Source organism: Solea solea, chromosome 15 (genome assembly GCF_958295425.1).
Source record: "Solea solea chromosome 15, fSolSol10.1, whole genome shotgun sequence".
Lineage (NCBI taxonomy): Eukaryota > Metazoa > Chordata > Actinopteri > Pleuronectiformes > Soleidae > Solea > Solea solea.
Genome location: NC_081148.1, coordinates 19,080,083 through 19,096,051, shown reverse-complemented (window position 1 = coordinate 19,096,051; position 15,969 = coordinate 19,080,083). Strand labels below are relative to the sequence as shown.

The following is a 15,969-nucleotide window of genomic DNA, read 5'->3' as shown; positions in this document are numbered from 1 at the left end:
CACAGTTAATGCCAATATGTGTCGAATGTGTTTCAACATAAAAGCACTCGCTCGGTTCCTTGGAGCCGTTCAATTTTCAAAAAAGGCTTTTATTGTGAAATATTTTCAGGACACGCCGAGCCGGATTAGGTCAAAGAAAAATCTGTGGGGGCCGGACCAGCTGCATCTTGCATCAGATAAAAAATAAAATCACACCGACCTACAATAGAGTTAGAATTTTATTATCATTATCACTATCAAAACTCAATAACATAGAGATTTTCTTCAACGACACAGCACTACAGGGCCAAGGTCCTGCTACGGGGTCCCCAGGGCCAGGCTGCTTTGGCCCCAGGTACTGTGGTGTGTTTCCATCATGGTACAGTTCAGTTCGCTCTGCATCAGCGAGATACATAGTGTGACTGTATCACAGCGAACAACAACAACGACAACAACAGAGCAGTATAGTTGTTGTTTTTTTGCTCGGTTTGTGGCCGTTGGTCTCAACAAGACATCAAGCTTTGTATGAGAATAGACTGCGGGCGTTGAAGGGAGTGACACATATCTCAGCTGACTGTTGTGGGTCTAGCTCCACATGTACCGTACCATGACTCTGGGTACCCCAAGGGAAGGGTACCGAAAAATTGGGGACAGTTATTTTGGTTCTATTCCTAATAGAAACGCAAAAAATACATACTGTACTGAATTGAACCGTTCCACATGGTGGAAACACACCACTGGACATGCCTGCCTTAGCTGTACTAGTGGTGCCTGCCCCAACAGTGCGCAGTAGGTGCCCTTTTAAAATAGGGTACTGTGGAGTATGTTGTGTTCCAGTCATGCAGCAGAACTTTGTCGTCTCGCACTGCACATCCAAAACATCCATGAGATAAAATTGAAATAAATCAATAAAAAAGGGGAAAAATCCCAATCAGTAACCATTTGTAAAAAGAGCATGATAGAGGAAAGGTTATAGATTCTACAAATGTATAGAGCTATTTTATTTATTAGTCCATTTATACCACTTTATACCTCCATCTTTCTGGGGAAAAAAGGCCAACATTTTACTGTCAGTAAATGTCAGTCATCCACATTGTTTGACAGTGCTTGTCATTATATAGTGATCCATTAGGTGGCACACTTGCTCCATTGGAACCAGGTTTGTGTTTTGTTTTTCTTACCACTTTTAAATGTGCACCTTTATGTGTTTCAATTCACGTTATATTTGCAGCATGAACACATTTTATATTACATGGATATATACTAGATATAGATATATCTTAATACTGCAACAGCTTGAGAGGTGGGAAATCAGTTTAGGAATTATATATCTTATATATCTAATTATATATCAATATCACAGTTGGGTAATAGTCATTTCCATACTCTTTCTGAATAATTCAAGTAGTAAATAAATAAATAAAAAAAGGTTTGCATATGAAAACGTTTTCCATGCAGAGCTCATTAGATGTGTTTGTACATGAAAACATATCCAGCATAAGAATGCAGTCCCAGACATCAATTTGAGGACAGACTGTTAGACACAACTTGACTGAAAGTAAGGGCCAATCTTAAGAGTCTTAAGATGAACCCTTAACACCAAATGGCTCCTACTGTTGAAGATGTCATATTGGCCGAGTGCTTCACTCACCGTGCATTAATAAGATAAGAGGCCATAGATCATCCTGTGAGCCTAAGTAGCGATCCAGGGAAAAGACACAGATAGTTTACTGCAATCAAAGGAAAGAAGGTGTCAATTTGTATTGAAATCACCAAACACAGCAGAACATAAGCAAGTTATGTTCTCATCTTGTCTATATAATGTAGATTTTTGACCTTGTTTTGCTTAGACAGTGTAAAATAACTCCTTAAGCCGATATAGATTGTGCACTCTATTGGTAGAGGGAATTAAATGAGGTGTTATGGTGATATAGAGTTTCCTGCCAGACCTAAGACTCTCCCTTAGTGTATTAGAGCGGCATTAGTTCCAGGGAAGAGAAATGATCCTAATATGCTGTCTGCATGGTTTTCCTTTAAAGAACCTCAGCAGACAACAGCCAATCGTCTATAACTAGATCAGAAGCAAGAGAATTTGTTCTTGTAAGCAGAAATTAACACTTCATTCCCCTTTGTCGGCAGAAATCCAACACTACAGCCCTTGAAGGCTCTCCCAAGCAATAAAGGAGAAAATTCAATTAGGTTATAATAGCGCCGCACCAAAACACAATTACCTAATTTTCTGGAAAAAATGTGATCCTTTGCCTCCTGGCAGCGTGGTTCACTGGCGAACACATCAGGCCTCTCAGCATTTATAATTATTGAATCATAAACTATACTGTCTTAGAGCAGCAAAAGAAAACAAGTGTTACAGTGCAGGATGTGAGAAGTTCGTCAAATGAAAGAAATGTGTAGTTTCCTTTGGAATGAAAATCTGAAACAAAACTAAGACGGTTCACAAAATCATGTGTCACAAAATACAAACTATATTATAGTATGTAGATTATAGTAATCTACATAGTTAGATATTAATCGAAAGCGTAACTCACAATATACAGTATATGTATATAATATGTAAATGATCTATTTTAGCATAAACTAGAGATTGTATTCATTTAATCCTCAACCTTGAAATTATGCTGTGATTTGAAGATAGTTAAAAAAAAAGTAAACAATGCTTTTAGTGTACAAAAATAGTGTAATCATCAAATCTTATGTATCCCACACAAAACACTGCTAAAGATGTCTGTGGTTTTCTTTAAGAGCAAATCACTAACTTGTGTTTTCCTTTTCTTTATCTGGAAATTGAACACTAATAACCCTAACCCAGGTTATCATGAGTCCCAAAATTGAAAATTTCCCCTCATGATGATCTGTAAGTCTTAAGTTTTCACAACATTTGTCCATATTTGTGCACAGCAGGGGGAAACTAATGAATTAACGTCACTGGCATTTCCAAACAGTCATTATTACAACACCAAAAATTACCCAAATAGTTTTTTGTTGAGCAAACTTTACAAAGAAATGTGTTACCAAACATTTTACAAAATGTTTTTAAGTCACAAAAACATGTAGAAATGTTTGACTTGAACCATAAAAAATGTTATACAATCTAATTTTAGATTACATATTTTTAGTGAGCATGAACATTCAAAACATCATGAGTCCTGGAGTGACTGGAAAGATACAGACTCCCCTTTGTGGCACTTAAATCACAAAATAAATCACTACAAGCAGTGGTGTGCACAGACATTTGGAAGATGCAGGGGCGAACATTAAAAAGGGCACCTACTGCATACTGGTGGGGCATGTGCCACTAGTTTATAATTTCCAACATTCTCACACAGGTATACAGGGACATCCTTTACAAGAGAGCGTCACTTTCCATCACTGAGACGGGCATTTTCTATACTGAAAATTAAACTAAATATCATTTCCTCTGTCATGTAGCAGTGTTCCATTTTTGACTTTAAACAAAGTCACAAGAGCATCATAAAGGTCACTGCATGACTTTTCTCCTTTAAAATTCACGTGCAGCGTGTTTGTCCATTAAGAAGTCTGCCTCACACTAGAGGATTTTCAAATCGACTTGATTTAAAAAAAAAAAAACATGGGAGGCCACCGACAAAACGAAATTTGTAACCGATGTTTTAATCCTGAGAAAGCACAGACTAGATGATCCAGTCAAAACATAGGACCACACACATCACATTTCAGGGAAGAGATTCCATGGGATTTGGGATCTCACAGAAACTTGCGTGATTTAACGTGACTTCAGAATATAGACATGGAGGCAGACTGTCGTCAGTTAGTAGCTGTTGTGTGTGCGAGATGTTTTTTGTGTTGAGAAACGCAACAAAACTGAGGATGAAGTTATGGCTGAGAAGACAGAATCAACTTGGCTTGTACAAGTGACGGTTCTAAACGAAAGTACGCAACATCCATTTCCCGGTCAACTCTCTCATTTACGATTTCAAATTGGGAAGACTCTGATGCGTCCGATGAATATCATGTCTGTAAACCTCTCACACTACAGGATAATTTGGCCAGATAATCTCTTCAAATCTCTTCCAATTATCCTCTAGGGGCAGGCTTTAGGGCACCAGGACCCCTTCTGTGCACGCCACTGTCTACAACTGAAGGTTGGCTAGCTAGACAGCATTTGCAATGATTTTCCTCTTTCATTAAAAAAGGAAATTCACCACAGTCAAATCACTGTGGATGCACTGACATATACCATTCGTTTGTGATTTTCTGTCCATCTCAGCAACAGATACCTACAGTATGTGTCGCATGATCGCTTTGATTGACACATGAATAGATCAATAGCGTTCGTAGGACTTGGCCACGGTAACCAATCAGAGTGCAGCTCTCTCTGCGGCCTGTGCTAAGGCTAGTGGTGCTATAGCCTCGGTCTGCTTTGCTGAGCCCTGGCTGACTGGCTCAGAGGCGGGTGTGAACGATCAGGTGTTTGGAGGCATCACGCTGGGAAACGGAAACTACTCCATGGGGGGATGTAGAAGTTAACGGCTAAAACTCCCCGCTGGATTATCAGCCCGTGTGCCTAACGACTACATTTAAGACTTTTTTCTCATGGAAGCAGATGGATTCGTGAGGAGGCGTCGGATGACAGCGGAGGGTGCAGGCAGTGATGCCGGGGTTGCTGGTGCCTCTGCAGGCGCAGAAGTTCGATGGCTGGGGGGCAGGTTCTGGGGAGTTTCCGAAAGTATCGTGGGGAGCCTGTCGCCGCGGATCGCGAGCGAGGCAGAGGTGCAGACTGTTGATTTAATCCGCAGTGGACAGTGTGCAGAGACGGAGGACTGTGAACCAGACTATGAGGGTCTGCCACAGGGAGCTTCCACTAGCACCCACATGCTGGCTGGAGCCGTGGCTGGAATCATGGAGCACTGCCTCATGTTCCCCATCGACTGTGTCAAGGTAGCATAGCTCAGTGACTCACCAGCTGAGCCGCAACTTTCCCTGTATGACCCATGATTTCACTGCTCAGTCTCTGCTGTGTTGTGGATATTATCAGTATTATCTGCATGTGTTGTTGTAGCTTAGCGTATTAGCAAAACACGCTGCAGAGACAAGGTCAGACCAGGGCTGTTCGTCATGCTAGCTAAACTTATTAGCATGCTATATACAACATAACGTTATATAGCGCCTAGCTTTAGCGATGGTTAGCAGCGTAAACGCAGGAAGGAGTTCGTTTCGTCGTGTTGTGTAAACAAAATGATAACTCAGCATTATCAAATTAAACCGTTGTCAGACCTGCAACTGAGGTATGTTTGTGGCCACGTGTAAGGAAACAGAAAACAACAACCATGTGAAGTTATTTGGTTTAATTAGAGGAACCAAGTGCTACAACAGTGGAGAAGTTAAAGCAGAGCAGAGTTTGGCTCTTCCAGGAGCTGGTTCTTATTCATTAATCCTATGTCTGCAACTATCAGTATTCACTCACCATGTTTTCTCTTAATGGAAATACAACACACCTTCAGTATTGGTAATATATACTCACTGGCCACTTTATTAGGCACACAACACATGTAATAAAGTGGCCAAAGTAGCCCTTGGCGTGGCCTTCGCCTGTTGTGGTCTATCTCCCTCAAGGTTAGATGTGTTTTACATTTAAAGAAGGTCTTCTGTGGCTATTTGTTTTACTGTTGCCACCAACAACCATGTCATGTTTCTAAGTCACCTTAACTGCCTTTCGTCCCCATTCTGATGCTCAGTCTACTTCAGCAGGTCATCTTGATTGTTTCCACATTAGGGGTGGGTAAAAATATCAATTGTATCCTTCCTCGTGCAATATTATAATTGATACACCAGGGAAAATATCAATGTTTTAATTAACAAATTAAAGCGCTAAAGTAAACAGTCCCTGCCAGTTTCACTCGCCGGGCATCACTACTTGATGTCTCCCTGCTGTGCAAATGAATGAGGGAATCTTGGGTGGAAGTTACCTGGGCGAAGAAGAGGGAGTTCACAGCGAGATAATGGCAGAGAAGGCTACGTTAAGAGATGCCCCATCCACGTTCAATACAAAGACGTTATGCGCTTTGCTCTCCATGTGAATAAATGGAGAAATCCTGCACTTTTAACTGTTCACAGTTGTTTTTGTTTCTTCAGGATATATCACAGAATCTGTGTATCGTGATATTATTGATATCGTGGACCATGTATCGCGAAATCACCCTGTTATTCCCACCCCTAGTAAATAGGTGTACCTAATAATGGCAGTTACTGGTGTGGCTGGTTGGTGTAAAATGCACAGAAGTGTATTACAGTTAAGTTTTGATATGATTTGGATCTGTCGGCATCTAGTTGCTTCTTTCTTTCTTTGCCTTCTGTCCACACACCATATCCAATTGTTTACAAGTCTCGTTTTGATCTCATGTGAGTGTATGCAACTTCACAGGACCAGCTTCTTTCACATCAGCTTCTTTGTTATTATACTAAATCCCTTTTATTTTTTTTTAATTTACTGTCAACAACCCTATAGCTGTTGTGTAATGATCAGATGGCCATAGAGACGGCAAGCATCGTCAGCTGTACATGTCAGTGTGAAAAGCTGCCCATGTGTCAATGCTTCACACATGTCTCTTCCACCTGTAGACCACCTATGTTGCAGCTGTGATCCACAAAGACCAGTGTTTATGGACCAGTTTCATGCTCCCTTAGAGTCTTGCCTAACAAGACAACTGAGATATGGGGCACTGTGACTCAGCAAAATAAAGTCCACTGCTCGACAACCATTGATAAATATTTGTATGCTTCAGATGTAGTCTTTCTTTTTGTCTTACAGTAAACAACCTCCTCTTTTTTAGGTGCCTTCCTTTTCTAAGTAAAGGCTCTACCTTCTGCATTATAAACTACACACTTAAGAGATTGTGTAATTCTAGTTTTGAGTAGACTAGACTCTAATTCCACCTCTAGTGTATCTCAAATCCCAATAATTAGTAGTGGATTTTAGAAACGTGTGTTGTATTTGTGGCTTTGTTGGAGCGTACTCTTCACTGTATGTTCAAAAGTGGCATGTTTGTTTGTTTTTTGAGTATGCACAAAGGTCACTTCTTTCTCCAAGTATGCAAACACATGCTTTAGATAAACACAGCAGATACTATATCTGGAAAGGCCCCTATGCATGCGAGTGTATCCGACACCCATTAATGAATGTGGAGCAGGATACTACTGACGCAACAGCCTCTCCTCAATCTATTGCGCTGAGTTTCTGCAGCAGGCATGAAGTAACTTGAAGAATGCCTTTGTACCTGCTGTATGTAGGCCAGCTCTCTTCATCCCCTTCCTTCCCAGCTGTAAAGAGAGTGACATGTGTACCTATTTCTAGTACACTTGATAGGCACGCACACATACAGTGGGGCGTATGTTATTTCTGTCGGCCTGAAATTTGGTATACAGTGATTATGACGCCGCTAGGTTCCTCAGAGTTTATCACACTGCTTCGCCACCATATGGCAGGTGGCTGCAACACTGATTGCTTGCACTTTTACTTTGAATAATGTGTGTACGGTGTACTCTATGGCATGTGCATGTGTTTGTTTGAACAAAAAGGTATGTTTCAGGGTCAGAGGGAAAAGAGGTTTCCAGGAAGTCGGCTTATGTCCCTTTGTGACCTTGAATCTTGTAACTCCAAACTTCCGCTCATTGAATTATGCTTGTAACACAACACGCATTCACCACACACACAATGTCAAAGCCCTCATTTCCCCTTTCACTTTACAATCTAGTCAGGTCTGTTTCATTGTTAAGTTTAGTTTTTTAATTGGCAGGCATGTTGTGAGACTTAAATCGTGCATTTTTTCCCATTTTTTTTTAGATCAAAGAGACAACATTTAATACATAACCGTGGCAAGTGAATGTTGTCTGACTTTTGTTGCATTTTTTTCCTCTTTTTCCCAGACACGAATGCAGAGCCTTCAGCCCGACCCAGCAGCACGCTACAGGAACGTTATGGATGCCCTTCGCCGAATTATAGCCACAGAGGGAGCGTGGCGGCCAATGAGAGGGCTCAGTGTGACAGCAGTTGGGGCGGGGCCTGCCCATGCCCTCTATTTCGCCAGCTATGAGAAACTCAAAAAGACTCTAAGTGATGTCATTCACCCAGGGGCTAACAGTCATTTGGCTAACGGTATCTCAAACATACATACAGTGCATTAAGAGGTTTTTTAGACCTCATTCACATTTTTCACATTTTGTAATGTAAAGTCTTACTGTCTGTGAATGTTCGTTGTATCTCAGGTTATTGTATTTTCAAGTGTGTGGATATAGGCAACTGGACTTTTCACCTCTCTTCCTCGAGGCTTCTTAAGTTAACTTGCGTTAACAGAAGAATTTAAGGCCAATTTATTCTTTTCTGTTGAGCTGACACAGTAGTCAATGAACTCTACAATCAGCCTGACATACGCTTTCATAGAAATCTTAACTACAGACCTTTTACAGACTTTTCTGTGTTGTTACTTTAGTTAAAGTTTCACTTTTATTAGCTCCAACTCCAAGGTGAGCGATTCTGTTAATTTACCATTGGTTGACGCACAGGGCTTTTGAAAGCCGTCCATTGGTCAGTGCTTATGCAGCTTCACACTAAAATATATGTGGGTTCTCTCCAGCTTTCTCCCACAGTACAAAAACACGCAAAACTGGGGATTAGGTTAATTGGACACTCTTAATCGTCTGTGTGTGTGTGTTGCATTTTGTGTAGATTGATGCGGGGGCAAATTTGTTTTTAGCATAAGTCCGAATACTTTCTACATGCATGCTATACACATACACACACACACACACACACACACACACACACACACACTCTAACAACTTAAAATAAGTTAGACATGATTAGTGGCAGTGGCATTTTTTATCAAGCTGCTGAATCAGTCGAGTCCTGTTTCAGAGCAGACATGGCCTGACCAGACATGAGAACCCCCTGCAGCCCAGCTAAATTGAATGGAGCCTTTTAATAGCTACAGCTGTACACTGTAAATAAGTGCCACGGTCATCTCTTTGTGTTGCTGCATTTTAGAAAACTTTATCAGTTTTTCAGTAAAGTTCAGCTGAAGATTCGGTCAAAGGAAATTTGCTCTGAATCTTAATCCTATTTCTTACTCTCGTTACTCTCTCTCTTCATTGTTTTCCAGTTGAGTCGGAGGCTGGGTAAGTCCTCTTTCTCACATCTCACATCCTCTCGCTCTCTCTCTCTCCCCCTCCCTGGTATTGTTAAAGCTCATGGGACTAATGGACTGCCTTGTCCACCAGGTGTCTCTCTTTGCTCAGGTTTGGCCTCCTGATTCTGGTCTGGAGTGATCTCTAGTTTACACCTGTGCAGACTGGTGAATGTGCTCTAATGATAAACATCCGCAGCTTTTAGGTGTAAGGCAGTTGAAGGCTCTGATTAAATAAAACAGGCTTTTCTTTGCCATTCTTTGCATGCAGACTCGTTTATTTTCCTTGTGCATTCTCTGCGATGTTATCGTTGTGTAGTCACTTTCAAGGTGTGTTTATTTCAGGAGCAGCTGGGTGTGTGGCAACAGTGCTTCACGACGCGGCCATGAACCCTGCTGAAGGTGAGAGGAGCGTTTTATTGTACAGTGTCGTTTGTGTTTAACCACAGAAAAAAAAAGAAAAAGGGAAAAACAGCTTGCCGTACTCACACTTCAGTAAAGAAACGTGCAGGTGCCACGTCCGGCCAGCTTTACACATGGGCCTTAACCCTGAATTGTGACATATTAATTTTAAGAGCTGCCTCTGCTCCAGCTGCCCGAACATGTCAGTAGAAGGACACTGGTCAGACTCGGCATGACCAGCTGTTCAATGGCCTGCAGCTGTCTGAGTACAAGCTACATCTCACACTTCATTTGTATGTGTGTATTGAACTGCTCCGAGATTAATGCTGGTTATAGCTGACTCATGTTTTTCTTCTCTTTCTTCACCTGCACACCGACCATGATCACAATCGCTCATCTCCTCCACGGATGCCTCTACGCATGGCTCCTTAGTTGTGAAGCAGCGCATGCAGATGTATAACTCGCCATACCGTGGCGTCTTGGACTGTATACGGGCCATATGGCATAAAGAAGGCGCTGCTGCATTCTACCGCAGCTACACCACCCAGCTCACCATGAACGTGCCCTTCCAGGCGCTCCACTTCATGACTTATGAGTACCTGCAGGAGCTGCTCAACCCCCACAGACAGTACAATCCCTCATCCCACATGTTGTCAGGAGCTCTGGCGGGCGCCATCGCAGCCGCAGCGACAACACCTCTAGACGTTTGCAAGACCCTGCTCAACACCCAGGAGTCTCTAGCCCTCAGCTCCCTGTCTTCTAGCCAAAGACGTATCTCAGGCCTTGCCCACGCCTTCCGGACAGTGTACAGGTTGGGCGGTCTGAGGGGCTTCTTCAAAGGAGTGCAAGCGAGGATCATTTACCAAATGCCGTCCACTGCCATCAGCTGGTCGGTGTACGAGTTCTTCAAGTATGGACTCACCAAGCACCAGCATGACAAGAGGAGGGCACAGCACATGGAGGCTGAGATTTAGATATCTACATTTAATCTCTACTAATATCCCCCCCCCCCTCTCCTGCCCTTTCTTTGAGGAAAAACAAGACATCAATATGCACATGAAATCTGACTGAAGTTCACCTCGGTTGACCCATCCCTTTCAGACACGGCAGATGAAGAAAGAAACCTCATCTGACAGCTTCAGTAGTCTTAATTCTGCTACACCTCAAGACTAGATATGATTTAAATTGTGCTGTTTGTCTCCTAAGTGAAAGCATTTACACGGCTCTACAGAACTAGTTCATCTGGAGACCTTTTCCAAAGCAACTCTTAACACCTTCTACTTTTACATGAAGAACGCATAAGTGTCCAGTTTGAAAGATAGTCAGCAGAGGGCAGTAGAGTTTCTTTGTTGGTTCAAGTAGTTTCGTAATCTTTGCTGTCAAAGGACCAGATTTTGTTTTGACATCCATTGATTTGAAGTTTACAAATAAAGATATGAAGACGAGGCCCTCGGATCTAGAGCCTCTCTAGGTTTTTGAGACTCCTGTCATCCAAATCCCAGAAGAGACGGTTTATTTTAGGGCATCGAGTCCTTTTATACATTTACATCTTTATTTAAATACAGTTTGTTGGTTTTTTTTTTTCATCCAGTTAGAATCGGAAGAATAATGTTTGTTAAATTTAATTTACATCCTCACATTAGAAATTCAGTTAAACCCCCTGCAAACACGGAAACCTAAATCATGTAATTTGAAATACTTTTAAATAATAGCGGATAACTTCATAGATAAAAAAAAAAAAGTTTCGTTTCCAGTTTTGTTTGTATATCGACAGTGGCAGACGTTAATATTATTAAGATTTTTCTCCCCCTTTGCAACGTGTTAAATTTAAGTGAAATTCTTCCTTAAGAAACGAAAATGTCTAAATTTTGTAAAAGCTCTAAGGTATCTGAATTGTGTGTGTAATTTATTTTTATTTGCTGAATTTCATGCCCAGAGAGAGATAAACAACCATTCACACTCACACTCGGTGTCCAATGAATCTACGCAGATTCTGTTCTGATTATGTTGCTCTTGTTATTCCCCATATGTGTGTTTAAGTCAGGCCTTTAATCTTTCAAATGCTTAAATGCCATTGTACCAGCATAAAGAAGGCTTTTACTGTCCATTAACTCTCTGTACTGAGCCTGTTTTCAGCTTATGAGCTACCGATTTTCAATATGTTGCTTGACTGCAGAGGTTGCGTTGTGCCCAAACTAGTTTCGAAGAGTAATACTACAAGAGCTGTATCTGCACCCGCATACTGAGTACACACAAGTGGAAGCTGTCGTTCTTATTGATAGATGTCTGGTTGTTTCAGACGCTGAATTGCACTCGATGAATAAAGACCGAGCAGCAGGGAATTTCTCTGTGCTCATAAATGATCCGAGCCCTTGTTGGTTTCTTTTAAATGTCTCAGAACGGAAGATTGCTAAGTTCTAATGTGATGTTAATCTGATGATTCTGAATGTCTTTTCAGGGTTAATAGAAACCAAAGAAGGAGGTGGATGAAAAGGAGACAGTGCCCTAGAAGTCACAGCTGTACTGCCACTGTTTTCAGGTATTTATTTTTAGTTTGAGGCAGGTACAGTTGTTTAGTCTCGAACGCAGGTGCGAGTTTCAACTTTGACCCCGGAGAGTGAAAACCCCCAACGTGAACTTGTGGACACACGGACTGCACACAAGATGGCGAACGTGAATCGGATCTTAATGATAAAAAACGTGAATGCTTAGACAGAACCAGAGATTACAGTGTACCGGTATGAATACAGAGTAATGTTGATAGTGTAAATTAGAAAATACACTTAAATTAACAGGGCAAATTAGAAGTAGAGCATAAAATCCTGCACCAAAAAAACATACGATTAGATACCCAATTTACTTAATTACAGTTATGTCTGTTGGAGTTTCTGTTTTGTTTTTATTTTTCAAATCATAAAAGTTTCCTCCCCCTGAAATCCTCCTCAGGATTAAAATGTCAGCCTCGGTCTCGATGACAGGTCTTTCTACACATTTCGGATCTCTGCTCTATCTGTGAGAGGTTTGAAGCAGGCACTTCGCGAACATCGTAATCCTCCATTTAGAATCTGTGAACACTTCATAAAGCTCATAGTAACAAGTGACAGCTCCTCCACCCCCAGCAGCCTGCACGTAAACACACAAATACACATATACACCCACAATAACCACCTGTTCAAACAGGGAGTGTTAATGAACCGTCTCTGTCTCTGCAAGCATGTACACATTATGTGTGGCCTCTCGTAGTCACTGGTGTCAGAATCTGTCGCTCTGTCTGTCTTGTTTGCATATTTGCTCTCATTCATGCACCAGAGTGATTTCCAACTACAAATGAATGTCACGGGGCAGACTGATTGACAGTTTTTTTTACATGTGTAGGAAAGTGTGTGTGTGTGTGTGTGTTGAAATGGAATGTGTGCGGAAATACTGACATGAAACATACAGAGCCGCTTCCACAATCTGTGCATGTGGGAGAGTGACTGAGCCTGTCTGCTGCAGAGGTCAGCTCAGTCTGTGCAGAGTCAACTATTTAGTCTCAGCGTGGGCTCCTTCCTTTCTTATTTTGGTAGTGTAACACTGTTAGTAGGAGAGCTTGCATGTCCGTATATGAGATAATAATATTTTTAATGCTGAAATTGTATTATTAATTTTAAAAACAAGAAAAAATAGTAAAGCACATTATTATTATTTATTATATATATATATATATATATATATATATATATATATATATATATATATGTATATAAACATTACAGTATTACAACCATTGACAAATAATCTGCATTTCTTTGAATGCATCTTTTTTTTTTTTTATGTACCTCACAAAAGTTACACTGTGTTGCTTTAAACAGAGTAAATGGTGTCAGAACCAGGAGTTGGATTTTGTAAATCTGGGGCCGCCTTCTTCGTCCTTTGTTATCTCCGCAGTCGCTCCCAGCTGCTCCTGCACTGTCAGCAACAGCATCAAGGACACTTAAGTCAGCAGTGGTAAGAAGAAGGTAACTTTGAGATGTTGAAATGTTGTTTTACTCCCACAAATACTTCATATTTCTGGGTTGGTGCCACTTCATTTTATTTAAATATTATTTGTGCAGTTTGTTTGCTATGATCGTTCTTGTCATTTCTCCACATGCACTCATAAAAAAAGAACAAAACAATTACCCAGCAATATATAAAATAAACTTTCTGAACCATATATCTATGCTGCATATTATGATGGACCTACAGCATGTAGCTTTTGAGTAAATTTACCAATGGTCAGGACATAAATCCAGCAGTATACATATGTGATTATCAGATAATCACATATGTATACTGAAAATGTAATAAGAGAGGTCTGTTTATGTACACTTCAAATCAAGCAAGCTGCTCGCCAACCAAACCCAGGACAATTTTCCCTTATGTGAATATTAACAGTATTTCACGGCTATCGTCTTTGACTTTATTTGAATAACTTACTTGAGTAATAACACCCACACCACAATCCCCTTTTGTGGTTGAAAAGATCCATATAAGTTGATGAAAGACTGGCAGAAACACACATGCACACACTCCCTCGTGTATTTGTGTAAGCCCATGTTTTGGAAACTCAAGCCTCTGGTCATAGCCCCTTGCAGCAAGCACCTGTGGAAGGGTGCATTTCACACACACACACACACACACACACACACACACAGGCTTGTGCAGCTATCTTTTTAAGGACTCGCATTGTCTTCCATTCATTTGGACAGTCTAACCAAAGCATTATAATGTATACCTTAAAGGGATACTTGAGTAAAAGTACAAGTGTCTCACCAGTAAATGACTTTGGTAGAAGTTGAAGTCACTTTTTTATAATATTACTAAAGTAAAAGTCTTAAAGTATATAAGTATCAAATGTTATTTTCTGATATAAAATGTACTGTGTTTGATTCCTGGCTCTGTTACTATAATATTTGTCCCTAACCCATATAATTTAGCAGATTTTCATCTCCATGAGGACTATGGACTACTGACAAGGGCAATGATTTTGCTAGTAGAGGTCCTAAAGAATTAGCAAATGTGCACACACAAATTATTGCACAGCGTCCTTAGTGAGGGCACATAATCCATTACCCTAACCTTAACTATTACAACTAAATGGCTAACCCTTAATCTGAACCCAATTCTAACCCCACTTTACCAAAATGTCATCAATGTCCTCCTATGGTGTTGCTGTTTTTTTGGTCCTCGCAAACACATACATACAAGTACTTAAGAATGTGAACGGCTGAAGGACGGAGGTCCCTCAACTTTCCCTCCGTCTCCCTCTCGCCCTTCTTCGCTCCCTCTGGATTTATGGCTCTTTTGTTGCTTTTCTTGTCACATCTCTCCCCCGTACATTAAACCAAATCATGACTGGACCACTCAGCATGAATTACAGGGTGATGCACGATTATGTCACTTTATTCCACCTTTGCCGGCAGCTAATAGATGAGGTGTGAACACGGATCTTTGGTCTAACGAGCTTGTGAGGCTACACATACTGTACCGGTTGTAGATCTCATGCTTGTTGTGGGTGCAGCTACATGAAGGAGCTGCTTTTGCTGCAGTTTCTAGCACCAAATAAACTTTATTGTGCCTCTAGGTAGAAAAGTCATTATATGAGATTTACTATCTTGTTTTTTTTTTTATCATGTTTGGTTCCCATTAGTGGATTTATGCGTTTTGGTATGAACTGTTCTTCAGAGAAAAGTGTTGCAGAAATGTTTTGACCCCCTCACTCAAAAAGGGTGTCTTGTGAAGGTAAGACACCAACAATCTGAGATTATATTGTTATTTTAATGTTGTGTATCCTGAAATCAAGCATTTATTGATTGACATGTATTGATTATTATTCTAGTAACCTTTAGTGAACTTGGACACTGAGTCGGCTTTTGTTGTGTGTAAATATCTGGTGGTAAGGAAACACCTGCAGGGCAATCCATTATGCTGATAAGCAATTTATTAGACGTAACTGCCAACCCTTTTGTAAATTTAGACGTTTGGTCTGTTTATGTGTGTACAGAGAAAACACGAAAGTTATACGTCCTACTTAATAAATGTGTGTTTTCTTTCAGATAATTGTGTGAATACGTCAACTATCGCGTGACTCCCAAAGAAGGCCGGCTTTAGCATGAATGCGAATTCCGGACCAGAAACAATGAATCAGTCGACTATCGCACAACTCAGATGTACTAGTGTGGCGGTTGCAGCACAAATATTTCCCATGCTACTGTGCTGTGGAGAATTAGGCTGCAGGAGGGGAGATACAGCTCCTGTCATCACTTGAGAGAACAAGTTGGGGAGGAGACATTCTTCCCACCACCACCAAGGATACAAGATGATCATGAACACCCACCCACACACACACACACACACACAGCAGCTCCTCTGTGGGAGAGAGTTGCAACAG

The 15,969-nt window shown here is 40.9% G+C and overlaps 1 protein-coding gene across 1 annotated transcript; it reads left to right on the top strand.

The window, feature by feature from the left end:
• Positions 1-4,382: 4,382 nt before the first annotated feature.
• On the top strand, positions 4,383-11,922 carry slc25a28 (solute carrier family 25 member 28). The gene is made up of 4 exons (XM_058651968.1): positions 4,383-4,914; positions 7,900-8,128; positions 9,501-9,557; positions 9,990-11,922. The coding sequence occupies exons 1-4, from the start codon at positions 4,570-4,572 to the stop codon at positions 10,529-10,531; spliced, it is 1,173 nt and encodes a 390-aa protein (XP_058507951.1). The 5' UTR covers positions 4,383-4,569; the 3' UTR covers positions 10,532-11,922.
• Positions 11,923-15,969: the final 4,047 nt, after the last annotated feature.